This window comes from Lygodium microphyllum, chromosome 24, assembly GCF_053477565.2.
Source record: "Lygodium microphyllum isolate KBCC chromosome 24, Lygodium_microphyllum_v1.1.10, whole genome shotgun sequence".
Lineage (NCBI taxonomy): Eukaryota > Viridiplantae > Streptophyta > Polypodiopsida > Schizaeales > Lygodiaceae > Lygodium > Lygodium microphyllum.
The window spans coordinates 90,692,419-90,713,563 of record NC_141158.1 but is presented as its reverse complement, the minus strand read 5'-3'; the positions used below and the strand labels follow the sequence as shown (position 1 = coordinate 90,713,563).

The following is a 21,145-nucleotide window of genomic DNA, read 5'->3' as shown; positions in this document are numbered from 1 at the left end:
TCACAATGCTATCAATGAGTTGCACTACAAGCTAAAAGGTGCAACAAAGGCTATGTATGAAACAAGGTGCTTGGTAGATAACATGGTGAAGGAAACATGGCTTTCTTTTAGGGAAATAGAGAATGATATCAATTGTATTGACTCAAGGGAGAATGTCAAGATGTCTTTTTCTACGTTCGTAGAACAAGTGTCATTTATGTTTAAGTGTCATCTATAAAGATGTCTATCACAAGATTCATAGTTTGTTGTAACACAAATGGGTTGGTGTCTCCATTCCACTTGAGTAATAATGTATGTTTCTTTGGGACATGCTTTTCATAATCCTTCGTTTGTTATGCTATTAAAATCATGAAATCAATATCAAGGTTTTAGTTTGTGCAACTATGTTAATGCCCTCAATATGCTACCAGTATGCAATTTAGTAATTTATTTTCTTTGTGACATTTTGAGCGTGCCTTTGGTTATTGGTTTCAACTAGTCTTGTGATAAATGTTAAGATACCTCGTGTTTTTTAAAAATAAATTATCCTTCTAAATTGTGATGCTTTGTGCATTGTGGATTTTTTCTCAAATTTCTCATGATAACAAGTTCGTGCCTACATATATAAGATCATTATTCTTTCCTTAAGTTGATAATTTTCAACTTTCTTTTACATTCCATTATGTATTCAAGATTTGTATGTTTTCACTAGCTTCTTATAATGTTTACCCCACCTACCTACACATACTATTCAACTTCAAAATCTCAATTGAACTAGCAAGAGTAGTTCACTTATGTGTTGACTAATCCAATTTATGCATTGAATCCTTACTCGCATTGTAGAACATTTGTGTTCACTACCATACTTGGATTCTAGGAGTCTCGCCTTTGTTAAGGTTCAATATAGGAGATACATCCAATGTGTTTATGTATTAGCTCCCTTGGATTCATTGGTGATTCTAAAAACCCATTCTTTGTGCATCCCTCTATAATGGAAGCATCATAAATCCATAGATCTTTCATGCTTAATCAAGGTGCACAAATTGCACCTTAAAACAAATTGTGACCCAAAAAAAAAAAAAATGCATCAACCTCTTATACACTTGTAAGTACGTTATTAATTGAACTTTAAAACTTTTAAAACCCAACTCTCTAAATTCATAATTAATTTGTGCTTTAGGTACAAGATTGTTATTGAAGCCCAATGCTGACAACCATTCAAATAAAGCACCCATGCTATTGCGTAATGTCGAAGATGCTCCATTGCGTATTCAACAATGCTTATTTGTGAAAGAGAACTTTTTTAGATGCATTGTCTTGCTTCATGTATTCGTTATGAGACTTGCTTGATGCTCTACAACTTGCTTAAGGTTATAATGTTTTAGTAAATCTTAATCCTTTTTATAATGCAATCTATCTATGTTGTTCAACCAAATGCAAAGGACAAGGTGTAGCCTTGTGAGCTTTCACATTGATTGCCAACCGCCTAAAGCACAATTAGCAAACTTGGCCGACCCTGACCAAGCCAACTAGTCTTCTATTTATAATCGAGGAAAAGACACATGTAAAAAGTGTGAGAGTAGATAAAAGCTATTTAGAAGCACCATTGCATCATTAATGATTCTGCAGAAGGAACAACTTTCTGTGAACTCTTGCAAACCGAGGATTCTTTTGATGCCACAAGAGGTGAACATCCACGATGAGCAAACACGCGCACAACATCTGTGCTATATATACATCCCGACATCGGCCCTTCACATTTCAAGTGTTCAGAGGGCATGAATCAGAAAGCCAGAAATACGAAATGTGTATTTTCCGTAGTGCTGCGTTATTCCTTAGTAGCCTCAGCCCGTTTACCTTCAAAGACTATGCCGGATGGGTGCACCCTAACTGGAAGCATCACTTTGACAGGTTGCTTGGACACCTGCCACACTGAATAGGTCAAATGTAATTGACAAGAGACCCAATGTTTGTCATCCGATAGGCTTACAGACTTTGCAGGCTCCTTGTAAGCTGCTCACGCCCCATTGGTGCACAACTGCTCCAGGGTTCCTATACTTCCATCCAAGCCCTTGAGCAAACTGATGGTTTCTGCATCCAATGGAGCTTTGCTCTGCATGCTGCATATTCTTTTAGTACAAGATAGGCATAAGCACATATGAGGAGACCTCTGTAACCGGTTGTAGTTGGCCTCCTACCATTGGGCATCCATCATATCATATAAAATATTATCAGCGCCTCTTGGATGATGATTTCGAGACATTATAGGCGCTAAGGCTAGCTCCACCACCGTCAGACGAACCTGGAAAAGGTACAATACTTATCAGCTTATTTCGTGCTGTCAACACCACAACATTAAAGGGTTACACGTCAATGGCTTGTCAATCTGTTAAGCTTATCAATCAAGATAATCATGTCAACTCGACCACTGCTAGTTTAAATGCTTATTGAGCACTCACAGATATTGAAAATTCTCATTTGTCAGGCAATAATGACTACACACAATCGACTACCACTCACAACTCAACTAAGCAACCTAATGGTAGGGTATGGGACTAAGAGAGTGGCCCTAGAAGAGTGACAAGTTCACCCCTTTAAAGAAGGCTTTTCAAAAAGTGGATTTGGCTGAAGGAGAAAGAAGAAAGTTATTGCCTCAGTGCGGTAAGGTTTTTGTTCCCTTTTTGCTCCCTCACTGTGGCCGATCTTTTTTCCATTGTGGCAACTGAATCAGTCTAGGTTCCCCCCGTCGCGCTGCTGCTGCTACCATCGTGCCCCTGCACTCTCCCCCCCCCCCCCCCCCCCCCGGTTTCTCCCGCCCTGTCCCCCATGGCGCACTATGCCTCTCCCTCCCACCAGGCAAGCCCCTCCTTCCGTCGGGCCCCCGCCTCCCTCGCCCTAAGGTCCCCATCCTATCGCGCCCCCCGCATTGCTTCCATCTCTTCCGCTTGCCCTCCCATGGAGTTCTGTGCCCCCCTCCCCACCAAAAAACGACACATCTGCCCCTCCTCGCCACCGCCCCCCCTACCACACAACCTTTCCTCGTCCCCAAGCTGCCCCTCACATTCCTTCAAGCATTAGGTTATTGTGACTGGGTAGCCTGCAATGCCATGACTTTGGGCATCAGGCAGCAGATTGCACGCCCTTTAGAGCCAAGGTGGCTCCGTGGACAGGCCCACATGTGGATGCTGACAATTTTACACGGGTCCAGCGACGACAGAGAGGGAGACAGCAGGGGGGCCTCAATCAACTCCTCAAGACATAGCCATGACAGCAAAGAGTAACAAGGCAAGTGACAAACCCTCGGCAGAGCACCCTGCAACACCCCCCAACTCATCCCATCCACCAAGATCACAGACCTCCACCTCCGCCACTCACGGAGGTGTCACAGGCTACCCCACCCGAGATCCCACAGCCCCCACACCCACCCCCTCCTCATGGATCCCACTTCTTTCAAACCTCTTTAGGAGACTAGACGATGACACAGATAGAGGAGGTGAAGAGCCAGGTTGCAGACCACATCTCCCAATGGATGGGAGAAGGAGGACTAGCACTCTTCTCCCAACAGTGCCCAGGGTGAATGATGGACATTAACTGGCAGGCTGGAGCTGAGGTTCCACATTGAGCATTATTTTTCGAGCCCCTCCACGATGGAGAGCACGGATGGATGTGATCGAGTGGCCCCTCACACAAGCTGCCCGCTTCTACCAGTGTACAGAGTCACATCTCTCAGCCTAGCTGATAGATGCTCTGGTGGTACCTCCTGGAGCATCTATTACCCCCATGGTCTGCACAAGGCCGAGAGCCACCATGGGGGAATGGAGTTCACCTTCTAGGCCTCCTCGAGAGGACCCCCACTCTCCCACATAAAACCAATCTAGCCGTTCCAAGGTCCTGTCGAATCCCTGACTTGATCTACAAGAGGGACGAGGTGAGGAGGCAGATTGAGTAGCTCTAGACTAGGGAGTGGCACAAGAGGGACCGGGGATCGCATAGGAGGTTGTAGAGGTCTTAGCCGAGTCGAGCAGGATCTGCCAGGAGGCAACCCTACACACCATGTAGCAAAGCTGGGAGGAGAAAAGAGTACTCCGACGAGACCTAGCAGATACACAGAGACTACTCCAGGGGGCACCAGGGGATCCCACTCTCCACACGCAAGAGGTGCGCATGGGCAGCCCTCACCGGTCTCAAGGACAAGTGCTCGGAGTTTTCCTTCCGTACCTCACCAACCTTTTGGGAATGGAACGGGGACATGATGTGTAGGGAGCTTTTTCAAGTGCATCAGCCTCACACCTCAAGAGATCAGATTCGCAACCTCTGTGATCAGTATGGGAGGATTCGCTCTAGCCCAGATGAGGTGATGGAGATTGCCACTGACTACTACAGACACCTTTTTCAGCATGAGGCAGTCTCAGTCAGAGGACAGCATTGTAGACAACAGGTCTGGGACTGCATTCCGTCCCTTGTCATAGAGGAGATGGGACGCTCCCTCCAAGACCCCTTCACAGAGAAGGAATTAGCGGAGGCTTTTCATGCACAGCATGGGCAGAAATGCCCAGGTGAGGATGGTCTTTCTAAGGCCTTCTTCACTACCTACTGGAGGTGGTGAAGAACCCCCTACTACTGACCTTTCAAGAGATTTTCAGCTCAAGACAGATGCTAGGGAGTCTATCGGCAGGTCTTGTCCGTCTCCTCCCCAAAGAAGAAGACTGGTTGTAGCTATCCCAGTGGAAACCAATCACCTTGTTGTCAGTGGCCTATAAGGCACTGGCCAAGATGATTAATAGTCGACTCCGCCCCGTGCTTCCAGACATCATTCATGACACACTGACAGGTTTTGTCCAAGATCGGAGCATCCTACACAATGTTTCCATCTTCTTCGAGGCGATCGAGTGGGCTCAACACAGTGGTCAAGGATTGGTTGTACTCCTCCTAGACTTCGAGAAGGCCTATAACAAGGTTGATTGGGACTTCTTAGAGGGCACCATGGTGAGGTTGGGCTTTCCCCAAGCATGGATTAGCAGAGTTTCTGCACTTTATAGATTGGCCACTAGCAAGGTTCTCATAGGTGGCAAGAGGGGGAAGGAGTTTCGGCTACAGAGATCTGTCCAGCAGGGCTATCCTCTTGCTCCGTATCTGTTCTTACTCTTTGTAGAGGCGATGTTCTACTTCAAAACATTGCGGAGAAGATTCTCGCCAAGATGAGAGAGGGATCCACAAGAGGAGGAGGAAGTGGCTTATCGGCACCAACTCCTATACCTACTAACGAGGAAGCATCCAATGTGAGCGTATCTTCAACCGATGCGGGAGAGGCCTCTACCATTGGTGGTGGGGACTCCACATCCGTATTCGGCTCCGGTAAAAGACAGAGTGGAGACTCATGCGGTGCCGGAGAGACAATCATCTCTCTCTCAAGCACCCGGTCATGTGCATGGATCGGTTGTCTTTCTTAGAGAGAGGCAACGATTTGCAGACATTGAAATTGCACGCACGGTGATTGAGTGCAATCTTGCATTCAATGTCCTAAAGCAAGAGCAATGGAAGAAGGTGGTAAAAGCCATTGCCAATGTAGATCCATGTGAAGGATGGACCGGTGTCACATACAACAACATGAGGACGAGAAAGATTGATGAAGAGAAGGAGAGGATTGATAGAGCCCTTGATCCTATTCGAGCCTCATGGATAAAATATGGTTGCTCCATTCTCACCGACGGATGGAGTGATTGTAAGAAACAGGGCAGCAACAACATACTCGTCTCATGTCCACTCGGCACTTACTTTTTGCGGGCCATAGATATTGGCAAGGGGGGGAGAAAAACGACGGGGGCATTGATCTACTACCACGTTCAACAAGCTATCATTGAGGTATACATTGCAATTTGCGCTTAAAATTTGTTTCACTTTCTTTCATTATGATAATATCATGATTCATAATTGAAATTTGATTTATACATGACTTGTAATTTGTAAATTGTGGTTGTAGGTGGGCCCCTCAAATGTAGTGCAAGTTGTTACCGACAATGCATCGAATTGTCGGCGCATGGGCCGTTTGCTTGAGACGGAGTTCCCTACCATTGTGTGGACTCCATGTGCAAGTCATTGTTTGGACTTGCTCGTGGAGGACATTGGGAAGCTCAAGTGGGTGAAGAGGGTGGTTCGCAAAGCTACATCGATTGTCACATTCTTCACAGTAAAGGTAAAGGTGCTTGTGATGTATCGTGAGCATAGCACACTCGAGTTGAAGAAGCCTTCTTCAGCTCGCTTTGCTTACATGTGGTTATTGTTGGAGCGCCTTTATGAGGTGCGGTCCGCCTTGTGCAAGACCGTGGTGTCCAGTCTATGGAATGAGTGGGATGAGCATGAGACAAAGGAGGCCAAAGCCATGCAACGCTTGTGCCTTAATGAGCAGTTTTGGCAAAAATTCTGCGCCGTTGTCATTGTCATGACTCCCTTTTATAGGGTGTTACGTATGAGTGATTGTGAGGGGTCCACCATGGGCCTTCTCATTCACTTCTTTAGAGCAACATTGGCGGAGGCACGTGCTTGTACAATGATCACAGAGACACAACGTGCACATGTTTTAGAGATAGCAGAGAGGAGATGGAAGTGGATACATAAGCCCATCCATGGTTTTGCCGCATTCGTACATCCAACCTAGAAGTCATCGGCGGTCATGGATGATAGAGAGTTCCGTTCAGACCAGCTTGCTTATTTGACTCGTATGGTCCCTCTTGATGACCACAATGCAGTGCTAGAGGAGCTAGGATGCTATGCAAATCAGAGAGGGCATGTGGCTTTTGCTTCTCACACTTGTTGGAGCAGGAGTCACTTGTGAAGCCTTTATTTTGGTGGCAAAACTTTGGATACGCACTGGAGACCCTTCAGTCCTTAGCCATGAGGGTCCTTACCCAAGATTGCTCTTCGGGTGCATGTGAGAAAAACTGGAGTGCCTATTCTCTCATTCACACAGATTCGCAATCAGCTTAGCACACGATAGTTAGAGCAGCTAGTTTATTGCCGCACTAATTTACGCATGATGAGGGCTATGATGAGCATGGGTAGTCCGAAGCAAGTAAAGTTTAAACACTTAACCATAACATTTAAAATTTGTTGTTTTAACTTTTAAACTTTGAACTTTGAAGTTTAAACTTTATACTTTACAATTTAGACTTTAGCATTTAGTATTTACAATGAATCATGATCAATCTTACGTGCATCACTGCATTGTGTAGGTGAATGTTAATACATTCAAGTTGACGGGCGACACTCTTCCAAGTGTACATAAGGAGCTGGATTAGGAGGAGGACATGATTTTTATAGAGCTCTATAGAGAGCTTATAGCAGCAGATACTCATGACACTCGCAGTCAGCATGCTCGTAGGCGAGGAGTTCGAGTAGGTGGTAGCAGGGGCATGTTCATTGGACGCCCTCCATCATCGAGGAGGGGTAGTTCGAGTGGCTTGCAGACATATGTAAGGCGGGGCTCTAGTAGCTTACATCCTGTGCCTCATGATGGCATCCCCCCCTTGCCTACACAGCCACCACCTAAGGAACCATCATTTGATGATGATGGTAACATCATCAGTGAGGATGAGAATGAGTCTGTCTCATCATCGGATGCCAAGGAGTCATCTTCAGACTCTCTTGATGAGCACTCAGATGGTTCTGATAATGATGATAATGATGATGATAGTGATGCCTCATCATAGATTCATCATTCATATAATATAGGTCTCTCTTTTTTTGTATCAGATATACTAGACTGTAGTTGTATGATGTATCGCATGTTTTGCGTAGCCCATGCGAGTCACAACCGCGATGGTCACCCTCATGTATTCATCTTATTCTGTAACGAAATGGCTATTTCACTTTAAACATGTATTCTATGATCTATCATTTAATGATTTATGTTTTTTGTTATTTTAAAAATCATCCTTTTTTTTTGTACTAATATCATACCGTACCTTATAAAATCATAAGATACCAATTAGTGCCGTATTTTATCCTACCATACCGTATCGTACCTTTCGTACCTTACAACTATAGGTTGGTCTCCAAGGGAAAACCTGGCATTTCAATCCTTATGTGCTCTAGGAGTAGCGCCTCTGGATATGGGAGAGCAGGCCACTTAATGCGCTGGAGTGGGACCATGAAGAGTGGCTATGGCCGGCCACTACGGTCGCCAAGAAGCCACTAAGGTTCTTGGAGTACACAGCCACGATTGGTAGACATGTACTGATGCAAGAGGACATGGATTGGGCGCCTTCACGTAGCAAATATTGGGCAGAGCACAGCATCACGAATGCCTTCCCTCGGACTTTTTGGCGCCGCCTATGGGGCAACTAGAAGACGAGGAGGGTGTCGTATTTCCTTTGGCTTTTGGTACATGGATCCCTGGTGGTTGGGAGTTGGCTGGCTCAGATGCGGCAAGATGGAGGGTGTAAGCGCTACCCACAACACCACTTGGAAACCCCAAAGCACTACCTTCGTTCTTGCAAGGCAGCACAGCTGGTGTGGAGAGGAGCGTGCCGTATTCTCCCTCGTGTGGCACCCAACCTTGGATGTATCTCGTGGGGGGCCTTTTGCTAGCAGGCAGTCAGCCAAGGCCGTCACCTTTTGTATGAGGCCAGAATATAGGACACGATTTTCATCATTTAGGCTAGGTCTTGTGCAGTGGTCGTCTTGGAGGCTTTACCTAGCCGCCAAGTACTAGAGCCCACAGCAAATCACTCAGAGGTATGGGAGATCATAGGAAGTTTTACAGGATGGAACATTTGGAAGGCACGATGTCAAGAGGTTTTTGGCGGGGAGTGCCTTTTAGTACATGCGACTTTGGTAGAGCTTTGGACTTCCATCATCCACTCCCTCCGCGGCCGATGGGTCCAAGCGCAGGGCGAGTCTCGAGCTCTCAAGACCTCTGTTTTCACTTTCTGCGCACTTGGGGCAGCGAGGACCTGTTCTTCCTGATGCAAGCAGGCACCCCCTAATGGCGATACCCCCCCACAGACCGCCTTGAGAGGCTTGTATACATGATGTATTTGTGATTTGCATCAGCTCCAGCCAGGCTGTTGAGCATGAGCACTCCGTTGTAATCAGCCTTTTGAGTAATATATTTAGCTACATTTTACTTGCCAAAAGAAAGAAAAAAAAAACTAGAAACTTTTTTCCATCGTGGAATTGCCTTCACGTAAAACTGAAGACAGGTCAGAACATAGAACTAATCATCCTAGAAGGCTGCAGGGAAACTGAGCACAACAGTACATATTGTGTCAACCAAGCTGAAAGTTACTTGTACTCCATATTTTACCTCAAAGGGATCTTCTCTGAGGTGTTATTAATAGAATTTTCTTTTATGGGAAAAAGGGAAAAAAAACCAAGCTGAACGTTAAGGTATCGCAAGCACAAGAATCTACAGTATACTGACTTAAGTATATGAACTGTCAGAAAGCTGAAAACTCTCTAAAGTTAAGTGTTATAAGATTAATAAATCAACAACTTTTGTTCAAGCTGTGCTGCAGACATCTAATAGGATACCAACTGTCTAAGGCTCATCATCAATATTGATAGTATACCTAAAAAAGTCCCCCACCAGGTAGTGTTGTTACATGTGCCTCCAGCTGAAATTGCCAAGGATAGCAATTTTCTCTGATATTTCAGTAGATATAGTTGGACAAACAGGCAATGTTAAAGCAGTGCACAGAAACCAGTGGATTGATGTTAGACTGCATGACACCTATGATTGCATGACTGTTCAGTTCTGGATGGTCACAATTCAATTTCGGTGATGTGCATTTCGATTCTACTCTGTGAGACCTGGTCTTGGCTCTGAAGTGGGCGTTTGCTAAATCAGCAGTTCTCTTTGCCTGTCTGTTTTAGTCTAGCCTGGGACAGCCTTCATTCGCAATGATCAGCCAACTTTCAGCCTGCCCCATTTGACAGAAATAGATGACAATGTTTTGAAGGCTGTAATTTAAAAGAAAATATACTTGACAGTTGATTGGAATCCATGCTCTCATCTCTCAACTTTATAGTTCTGCTCTTAAGCTATGCAAAGACTTATCATTGTCCAAGATTGAAGGATTATGACCTCCAAGCACCCATAAAATGTAGAAGATGATCCTACCATTTGCCATGAAGATTCAATGTCTTCTCTTTCATTAATGCATATCCATGATGGTTGAAAGGAAGTTGGACATATTACAAATTGTACAAACAAAAAGAGCACTCACATTAAAAATCTTCCATCTAAACTACAGTTACATAAAACATCTTTCCAGTTTCATCTATCTGTAAGGTTCTAAACACAATCTCAATTCCAAATCAAGAAAGGTAAAAGTTCCAATGACTGTCGATACTTTTGATTGAGCAACCCACCTAGCTAGATGCCCTATTTGTTGTCATTTGTGATGTGGCTAGCCACCATTACACAAGCATGAGTGGGTGTCCATGACTTGTTTTACAAGCTCAATATGTGCAGAGGACCCAACAGGATGACAATCCTGCACGCATGACACTAGCACAGGTTCTTTGCACCATAGTTGATATGTGCCAATGATTCCCTATTAAGGTTACCAACTAGCTAGAACTACTATATAATGAGTAACATAGTTATGGCACCAGCCTAACTACTTCCATTCACATCGACTTACAAAAGATTCAATTTGTATTGTGTGAAGAAGATAAAGATTCTCCATCTCTTTGTTGTTGAGGATATCTCCTCTCTTTGCTCTTAGAAATGATCCAGCAGCTGCTGGATGCTTTCAAGGCCATGCAAGGTCATTTGCCTTTGCGATTCAGTCTGTCTTTTATGCTGCATGATCAGTTTTAAAAGTATATGCTGCAATTGATTGCTTCTTTTGGCAAATGGGTACTCTCTGAGGGCGTGGATGCATGGTCGATTTTTTGGGAAAATGCATGTACATTTTCCTGGGAATATGGGGTTCAGCATGCATCTGCTATTAAAGCTGAATTACAGCACTTGCAATCTTTGTTGGAGCAATCTGTGAATTTGAATAGGCTGTGGATGATTCTGTTGACTTCACCACTTATTCTGAGTGGTTGAAATGTAAAGCTCTGGCTCTTTAGGATGAGCAATATGCATAATATAAACTACTAGCCCAATTACATACTTTGCATGACAACAATTGCTATACTTATGGTTCTTTTGCTCATCTCCGTCAGAAATATACGCACAAAAATATGTGCACTTGTTGATATTCAAGGGGCTATGCTTACTAAGCCTTAAACTATCATTGAAGATGTACCTATGAAACTTTGTTGGGTTCACAAGAAACCTTGTTGATGTTGTTCATGTTGCTTGTCATTATATTATGGACATGGCATAAGGCAAAAAAATCCATTCTTATCAATTGTATAGAGAGAGACCTACATACTTTCGGTTGGCAGGGGGGGGATTTTTTCTAGGGGAGAGATCGCTAGACATTTAAGTTATCCCAACAAGGTGGATGTGGCTCTTCGTGCATTGCTCAATTGGATGTCTTCATGTATACATGACAAGTTTATGTATTGGAAATCTCACAGTTGGCCTCTACATGTATGACTCAAAGTTGCACAAACAGTGACGGTAAGTATGATATCCTATTTCTTGCCTTTGCTTCCTTGGACATAGACGTCATTGTAAGAATTGGTGCAGCCCATCAGTTTTATGCTATGAAAAAAGCAGGGAAATCAGTTAAGTATGGATCTCTTGGCAATGTTACTACACCAAAGCGCTTTGAGTGGTCCTGCCTTGTTGGATGTCTAGGCTCATGATTGTTCACAAACATTGTATTTGTAATGTACTAAAACACACTCTTGTATCTTCCATGTTGGGATCTTTCTCTCTCATTATGTGGTTTCTAACCCATGCCAGGCTTGAGAAGACTATAACCATCGATTTTGGGACAATACACAACAGTTGATGCACATTCTGAAGCGATTGACACCTGCTAAACCAGATTTTGAAGGTTTAGACAGCAGAAAAACTATAATTTCTGAAAAGCGACTTGACTACATCAAGATTTGGGGCTAAAAACAGAGGGTAGCTACTGTGCAAACTTCTCTCTCACAAGAAAGTTTGAGAACTTTCTCTAATCTACTGCTCAGCTCTTACATCTCAGCAAATCTAAACTTTCTCTGACTTAATATGCTGTTATGGACCTCATTTCAGCAGAAAATTAGAGTTTACCAACTGTCTCGGAATGCCTACTAGCAAATCTCAACCGTGCATGAAGGGTATTTGCTATTAACTTGAAGATTTATAGTAGATCTAAAGAATTCATCAGCTACATAGTAAGGGTGACCTGCATGCAACTTTTGAAGATTCAATTTGGCTCCACAAGCATTCAAAAACATGGGGCAAATTGAGGATTAATGATGTTGCTCACTATTTTGGGCTTGAAAACTGATGCTAGCCACTGTTTCAAGATTTAGAAATGCAGATTTTTCTCTCCTACTTGTTTCCCTCATTCTGTCAAATACATGTCACATCTCACATTGGAAATTGAAGACTCTAGGCCTTGGATTTAAACCTGAGTTGTTGTTCATTTACTGATCCCAAGTTTGAAAGCAACAAGGTTTAGGGTTTGCATGAGGATGCATGCATGCATGCCTCACTCATTGAAAAAGGTTCTTGACACAAATTTGGTCACTGGTGTTTAGCAAAATGGGTGAGATTCTAGAGGTCTACAAGAGGGTTGACTTGCATGCAACTTGAAAGGATTTGATTTTAGCTTCCCTGACTAAGGAATAAAGGGGACAATTGGATTTTATGGTTGGAATCATAGTACGGGGGAGTTTCGAAAACGGCCGAAACGGGAGCGGCAAAAACCAAAGTTTCGGAGTTCCAACCAGCTTTAGAAATGGAGGGAGGAGTTTCGAATTTTAGCCTAAAATAAATACATAGATATTTATTACATATATCAATGCCTACAAAAACATCTACCCAAATTTCGCACAAAACTTCACGCCTTCATGTCACATGATAAATTTCATGTCATGTGCCTCCAAAATGAGTCTAGTGCCATGACTTAGAGGGAGGCATAAGAACTTAGGAAGAAGAAGGAAAAGGATGGAACTTGGAAGGTGAAAGGAGGTGGAAAAAGAAGGCCCATCAATCAAATTTCAATTATGAATCATAATATTATCATAATGAAAGAAAGTGAAACAAATTTAAAAGGCAAATTGCAATGTATACCTCAATGATAGCTTGTTGAATGTGGCAGTAGATCAATGCACCCGTCGTTTTTCTCCCCCTCCTACCGGTATCTACGGCCCGCAAAAAGTAAGTGCCGAGTGGACATGAGACGAGTATGTTGATGCTGCCCCGTTCCTTACGATCACTCCATCCATCGGTGAGAATGGAGCAACCATATTTTATCCATGCAACTCGAATAGGATCAAGGGCTCTATCAATCCTCTCCTTCTCTTCATCAATCTTTCTCGTTCTCATGTCGTTGTATGTGACACCGGTCCATCCTTAACATGGACCCACATTGGCAATGGCTTTTACTACCTTCTTTCATTGCACTTGCTTTAGGACATTGAATGCAAGATTGCACTCAATCACCGTGTGTGCAATTTCAATGTCCGCAAGTCGTTGCCTTTCTCTAAGAAAGGCAACCGATCCATGCACATGACCGGGTGCTTGAGAGAGAGACGATTGTTTCTCCGGCACCGCATGAGTCTCCACTCTGTCTTTTACCGGAGCCGAATACGGATGTGGAGCCCCCACCACCAATGGTAGAGGCCTCTCCCGCATCGGTTGAAGATACGCCCACATTGGATGCTTCCTCGTTAGTAGGCATAGGAGTTGGTGCCGATAAGCCACTTCCTCCTCCTCTTGTGGATCCCCCTCTCATCTTGGCGAGAATCTCCTCCGCAATGTTTTGAGGGATCTCCTTGCATGGAGCAACTTGCCCCTTGTCTTGGAAAGATGTTGGAGAAGTCGAGTTGCACCACTTGTATAGCGCTTCCTCCAATACTTACATGTCCAATGGTGGGAGTTGGACTTCTTTGTGTCCCTCTCCACATGGATCGCATGCAAATTGAAGGCCTCATGCTTCTCATGAGTCATGGTGCCAATGATGGATAAAGAGGCCCGAGAGAGAGAGAGAGAGAGAGAGAGATGCTCGAGTCTCGACTCTTGAAACTTGAAAGTTGAGTCTTGAAAGTTGAAAGGGAGGGAGACTCGAGAGGCCCGAGGGTTGGGGTAAAGTTGAAAGAGCAAGAGTGAGAGAGAGGGAATGGGAGATGAGAATGCCAAATGCTTTGATAGGCTGTGGGATAGAGGGGATGGGAGATGAGATTTGAGAATGGCAAATGCTTCGATAGGGTGCAGGAAAGAGGAGATGCTAGGTGAGATTCGAGAATGACAAATCACAAGTCCATTCAAGAATCAAGATCCAAGAGAGGAAGATGAGAATGGTAAGTGCTTGCTGAATTGGTGTGGAAGCATGGAGGAGAGGAGCACCTTTTATAGATAATAAGAGAAGGGTCAAAGTTTAAACAGTAAAGAGGGGTCAACGGTCAAAGAGCGGGCTGCCAGCTAGAAGGAATCCAAAGAGGGTTGGGGAGGGGAGTGCATGGCTGGAAAAGGGGGTGGGATGAGGTATCGAAGGCTTCCCACCCCCCAAAAAGTGCCATGCAGGCAGGCAGAGTAAAAGCAGGGACGCAAGAAACGCATGACACGGGATGCAGGACACGCAGGCAAGGTGACCGAAATAGGACTCTTTTAATGTACGAATTCGTACAGATACGTACGTACAGTACCGTACGAATCTGTCCGTACGACGTACGAAGGTAACTATGGTAATGTCTAACATTGAAACCGGCTTTCAACATTGGCAACATGCAATAAATGCTCATTTAGAACATAAAGTTGGAATTTCAATGCATAAATGCTCATTTACAAACAAAAAGTTGGCAGCATGCTATAAATGCTCATTTAGAACTAAAGTTGGAATTTCAATGCATAAAGATAATGAAAATGAGCAACAAGTAGATTCTAATGCTTAGTTTAAGGCTCAATTGATTCCAACAAAGGATACTTCACCAAAGCTTACAAAAGACCCCGATTTGTTGAGTTTATGCAATTATCAAGCAACGGTAATAAGGGTAGAAGGGGGAAAACACCTTCTAATGCTTTGAGACAGCATGCACCACCAAAAGTGAATGTTCTACCACTTCCAAATGCACCCACTGCATTGAATGCACTAATGCATCTAGGCTATCTCATGGCTACACGTTGATGCCCTTTGATCCATGATCTGGGCTTCCTGGGCATTTAAATTGCCATTAAATGTAGTTGTTGCCCCTAGTGCCCTAGGCACTAAGTGCTAAGTGACACTAGGGTTAGGATTATTTTAGGGTTTCCTATGATAGTTAAGCCATTAGGGTTTCATTTTTTACTATACAAAGACACTTTGTGCCTCATTAGCACGTAGGTGCAGCATTATTCATTGTGATCACCTTGAGCATTGTACTCTCTCTCACTCAATAATACACTGCTTCTCACTTGTGATCGAGTATCATTGTGCATTAATTAATTCTTTCATTCTTGTTCATTTTCTATTAAATTAATCGCACAATTACTCCATGTTTGGGCCAATAGTGGTATCAAAGCCACATTACCTCCATCACCTTTGCTCATGATCATTTCCCACAACCATTGCCATTGAGCACCATACCTTGGCTCACTACCACCCAAAGCCATTGCCATTGCGTCCACTTCTATCAACATGGAGAGGTGATCAACAGTCATATGCCACCGTTCCGGTCATTATTGCCACCACTTGATCTCTTCGCACCACCCACCTAGTCCCTAAGCTACTACAGACTTCCTCTCGACACATCTTGCTGTTGCAATCACCAACCTATTTGTTGCCTTCACCCTATCCACCATGCCACTCCTAAACTTGTCGCCCTTGTCATGATGTGCCGCCCTAATCTTGCCAATCGCTGCATGCCATCTATCTACACCACACTGGTTGCTAGCCTGACAGCTATTTCATCGTCCACCAATTGCCGCCTTGGCTCATAAACTAGTTGCCAATCTTCATCCCATCAACTGGCCATCGTGCAATTGCCTTGTCATGGACCCAACAACGAACTTGTAGGCACCTTCATCACACCATCACCGTGTCTCCTAGTTGCCGCCCTGCAACACATTCGACATGTTTAATGTTATGAACATCACCTAACAACAAACTGACAACCACATCAAATCTGCGAAGTGCCTTATGTCAACTTGCCGCCCTCGTCTACTTTGTTGCTTGCTTGCTGAAAAGCCACCACATCATCATGGCATCTTGTCGCCTCAAACTCGACATATTATTGCTTTTTACTTGAGGTTTAAAAAAAGGATATGTCAATTATTCATTTTCTTATTTCTCCATGCAAGCAAAGCCCCTATTCACACTCAATGCTCCACCCAAGCACAGTTGCAGGCAAATTTGGGGATTTCCACTAAAATCACCTAATCTATCTCCAATTGGAAGAAGATTTTGAAACTTTTCACCTAGAATTCCAAATTCATTACCAAATCGAAGAAATTTGACACATGGTTTTCATCAAATTTGGAGCTTTCATTAATTTCACCAAATTTCATCGAAAATTTTGGGCTTTTTAAGAATTTGCCATTCTTCATCAATATTGAGGCTCAATTCATTACAAGAAGTAACATTCAACATTTTTGGGTAAAATTTTCACAAAAATATTTAAACTCTTTGATTTCAAAACAAAATTTGGGGCTTTTCATCATTCAAGCTCAATTTCACCCCAATTTCTTCAAAAAATTTGGGGCTTTTCTGAATTTCATCAATCTCATCACTATCAAGGCTCAATTCACCTTGAGGTGCAACATTCAACATTAATTGGGTAATAATTTTATCCAAGTTCTTCAATTTTCAAGTAACTTTTAGGGCTTTTACCGAATTTCTCTTCTTCGACATACGAACCACCTCTCCCAACATTGTCTTCACCCTTCTTCTTCATTGGGCTGCCTAAATTTGGGGATTTTAGTTCAAATCATTTCCTTTGGCTGCCTCACATTGAAGTCGCCATTTACCAAACTGTTCGTGCCTATCAAGATTCAATACAAACTTTATTATTTTGGCATATTATTGGGTGAATTTTCATTATATTCTGCTTCTATTCGCATTATTGGAGCACTTTCAGCCACTAATCTCTGATTTCCGCATATTGCTGATCGCCGCCTTGATCGGGTAATATTTTATTTTTGAATATTTTTTGCATATTTTCTCTCTCCTCAACAAAAAAATAGCAAGAAAATTTTATTATTCTTCATATTACTCGACTTCATTGAGACGGGCAACATCTCTTCTATCGATAGCTTATTATTATTCAAGCATCTATTTTCTCTCGTCACTTGGAAAATATTATTTTATTGCTGATTTCCACTCATGGCCAACAATTATAATGATTTGCTGAGCATGCTTGGCACCAACGACAAGCTCAACGGCATCAATTACCCAATGTGGGCTTACATGATGCAACATGTTCTTGTCACAGCGAAGAATCCATGGCATATTGCGAATAACACCAAGCAATAGCCGGCCTCTCAAACATTGGCACCACCTCCCGCCTCCACATCGCAAGGTGGCTCTCATAATGTCAAATCATCTTCCTCTTCCACAACGCCTCCCACTCAAGATCAAATTCGATGGGATGGCCGTGATGCTTAAGCGCATGTCCTAATTGTTGTATCTGTGAAGAGAGGTATCATTCCACAAATCCAATCATGCAAGACAGCCAAGGATACATGGCAAAAGCTTGCATCATTATATCAAGTGCACAATGAAGCACATGTTGCTTACCTACATGAGCAACTGGAAGACGTTCACATAAAAGAAAGAGGTAATATGGATGCCTATCTCACCGGCATCAAAGATCTTATTAAACAATTATTAAATATTGATGAATTTGTTCCAAACAATCAACTTGTTTCCATCGCTCTTAATGGCCTGAGTTATATCAAGCTTTTACCACCACATTGCGGTTGGCAACGATGGGCAACCAAGTTACCTACAGTTTCAAGTCTCTTTTATTGCAAAAAGAACAAAGCCATCTCAACCACAACGCTACCATGGTGACCGAACAAGCCTTTTCTACCCACCATTGTGGAAAATGTCAAAATCAAGTGAAATACAACCACATTGCTTAAAATTCAATAAATACCCACGCCATTCATCTTTTTCATCAAATAATTCCTCCAAGACATATTCTCATTTTGGTCCATTCTCCTTCCATCCCTCTAAAGGTACATCTAACAAATCAAAGAGATGCAATTACTATCGAAAGGACGAGACATTATTTTAGGGTTTCCTATAATGGTTAAATCGTTAAAGTTTCATTTTTTATTATAAAAAGACACTTTGTGCCTCATTAGCATATAAGTGTGGCATTATTCATTGTGATCACCGTAAGTGTTGTACTCTCTCTCACTCATTAATACATTACTTCTCATTTGTGATTAAGTATCATTACGCATCGATTAATTCTTTCTTTTTCATTCATTTTCTATTAAATTAATCACACAATTGCTCCATGCCTAGGCCAACAATACAAAAATGCATAGGAATCTTGGTAATGCAAACACCATACCATAGTTTCGGTCCACAAAGATCAGTAGAAACAAGCTCCAAGGGTGCTAAGACCGCCTCAAAGCCTTGCTGGATGTTGAATCTGCTTCCCACAGATGCATGAGACACAAGGCTGTTGGCTCACCACAATATCCTGCAATCCTCGAACAAGTTGTCCTTCTGACGCCTTTTGAAGGTAATCATAATTGAGGTGGCCAAACCGAGCATGCCAAAGCTCAGACTGAGTTTGTGAGGTAAGAAGAAGACCACAGCTTGTAGACTCCATTCTCCTCATAACCTGAAGAAAAAACGTCTTGATTCTCGATCAAGAATCCAAAAAGACTCCACATCAAATTTGACCAATAGGCCGAGGGCACAAATCTTCTCCACCGAAAGAAGATAGTACCCCAAAGCTGGCACATAAAGTACCTCGGAGGTATGAGCACCACCGGTCCATCTAGAATAAGATGCATGTTACCCCGTCCCTATATAGGAATAGACAAACTATCACCAATGAGAATCTGACCATGGGAAGGCCGCAAATGAGCAACACCTGCTAAAGGAGGAGTCGTGTGCCAGGAAGCACCACTGTCAACAATCCACTCCCGAGTATATGGGGCCGTCAACGCAGCATTTAAAGCCGTCAAGGTTGAATCCTCAACCACCTCCAAATGGAGGTCCAAATGGAGGAAAGCAACTGATGAGGGAGCAGCCAATGCTCCGGAATCCTTTGAAGATTTCTCCTTATCCTTCTCCTTCTTTTCCTTGTCGAGGCAATCCTTCTTCCAGTGACCTGTTTTGCCACAAATGTGACAACTAGACTCCTTGTCTTTGTCCTTCTTAGATTTTTCCTCCTCCTTTTGACCCTTCTTTTTCTTTTGAGAGGACTGACCAACCAAGGCCTCAGATTTCGAAACATTGGTTCCTTTTTGTAGCTCCTCTTGGTCCAAGACCATAGGAGCCTACACTTCCCACTGAAGAGTGTTGAGCTAAAATATGCATTACTTGCTGATTAGCCTCTTAAACAACCCCAAAACACACTAAAAATGCTCTTTTGGAGTAAAACCCTAAAATGGAGAGCGGTTCAAGAGAGTTCAGTGGAAACCCTTAAACCGAGAGCGGTTCGAGAGAATTTAGTGGAAACCCTAATTTTTGGGGCACCCTTCCACATCTATAAATAGACAGGCTGCCCCCATTCAGCCATTATCCTTGTTTGCAGGTTACACCAGCCCACATACCCTTTGCTGCTGTTGGCGCCCAGTTTCTAGCTTGCAACCCGCCTCCATCTACTATCCAGCCATCATCGACTGCAGCCACATTATCTTCAGCCTGTCCATTGCTGTAGGCGATAGCTCTCAGCTACTGGCGACAACTCTCAGCTGCTAGCGACTGCTCCAGACTGTCCCACACTGTTGTTCAGCCGGTTGTCCATCATCTCCAGGGTCAGCCAGCCTGCGTTTTCAGCATTGCAAGCCCTGACACTCTCAACCAACTTGCGTTTACAGCAAACTGTGCACAGTTTCCAGCCTCCGATCCGAGTACATTGCTACATTTACCAGTTTCCAGCCTCCAGACTGCTACGTTTTGGTGACCAACCTATTGCCATTCACTATTCAGCACTCCTACACTCCAACTGGTGATCACAGACTTGGGATCCGTCTTCGGTGGTTGTCACACTCCGACATTGCTCTGCCCTTGAGCACACTGTACACTCTTATATTCATTTACAGCATTCATTCACTTCAGGGTTGTGTTTTCTCTCTCCCTTCTTCTGTTTGTGTTTGAGTTTTTGTGTTTGAGTTTTGAGTTTTGCATTTAGGGTTTGAGTTTTGCCCTCTGTGTCTGTGTCTGTCTCTTTGTGTTTCTGTCGTGGTCGTACACTCTATGTGTCCTCGGTGCAAACCCTAGCAATTTCCTTTACAAAGAGTCTCAGACTGCCCTGAAGCAATCAAGGTGGAATAAAAATCATTGAAGCGGGACAATAACTGTGAAAGAGGAGTTATCACCATGTCCTCAGCCTTGTTCTGATGCACAGCCCACCTCCTCACACTTGAACGATGAAAACGCAGCCTTGTGTCGCGCCGAAATCTCCTCTTCAAATGGGTCCACCCTAAAATGCTATGATACCATGTCAAAGTGAAGCAATGCGGAAGCGAATGACCAAGACAAAGAGTGAACAGAGAGAGAAAGAGACAATGAAAAGCAGAAAATCTACAATGACGAATGTTGTATAAGGAAGCAAAATTATACATGGGTGCAAAGAGAATATCTGCATGTATCTCCACCTCGAAGATCTCGGTCTCCATCAGCCCCGAGGGCAATCTCCACGGTCTGCAGCCTGAAATTTGTGGGACACATCTAACTAAGACTGTTGGAGACAGCCTATAAATAGGCAGAAAATAATGGCTAAAAGAGTGCGGGTCGGCTGCAATTAATGCAGCTGACTGCTGCAGTCGGCATCTGGCCAACTGCTTGCCACATGACGCCTGCCTGTCTGGGAGATGACTCACTAACACTAAGATAATAAGCTAAATAAGAAATTAAAATTTCATTATTTCAATAACTTTAGA

General features: G+C 43.5%; 2 protein-coding genes across 2 annotated transcripts in view; one reads left to right on the top strand and one right to left on the bottom strand.

The window, feature by feature from the left end:
* Positions 1-1,482: 1,482 nt before the first annotated feature.
* LOC148015349 (kinesin-like protein KIN-14C) overlaps positions 1,483-21,145 on the bottom strand; it is a 111,188-nt gene continuing 91,525 nt past the window's right edge. Inside the window, exon 22 of the mRNA XM_087664882.1 lies at positions 1,483-2,281. Within this exon, the coding sequence (XP_087521008.1) occupies positions 2,211-2,281 (71 nt within the window). The 3' untranslated portion in view covers positions 1,483-2,210. The remainder of the gene's footprint in view (positions 2,282-21,145) is intronic.
* Positions 5,443-7,336, top strand: LOC148015350 (uncharacterized). Its single transcript, XM_087665576.1, has 3 exons — positions 5,443-5,841; positions 5,960-6,172; positions 7,209-7,336. The coding sequence occupies exons 1-3, from the start codon at positions 5,587-5,589 to the stop codon at positions 7,272-7,274; spliced, it is 534 nt and encodes a 177-aa protein (XP_087521702.1). The 5' UTR covers positions 5,443-5,586; the 3' UTR covers positions 7,275-7,336.

What these genes read in the sequence shown, in the direction of transcription:
- LOC148015350 (XM_087665576.1), top strand. Translation starts at nt 5,587, where the DNA reads ATGAGGACGAGAAAGATTGATGAAGAGAAGGAGAGGATTGATAGAGCC. An exon ending in TTCAACAAGCTATCATTGAG is followed by an intron (nt 5,842 to 5,959) that starts GTATACATTGCA and finishes TTGTGGTTGTAG; the next exon opens with GTGGGCCCCTCAAATGTAGT. An exon ending in TCACATTCTTCACAGTAAAG is followed by an intron (nt 6,173 to 7,208) that starts GTAAAGGTGCTT and finishes TGCATTGTGTAG; the next exon opens with GTGAATGTTAATACATTCAA.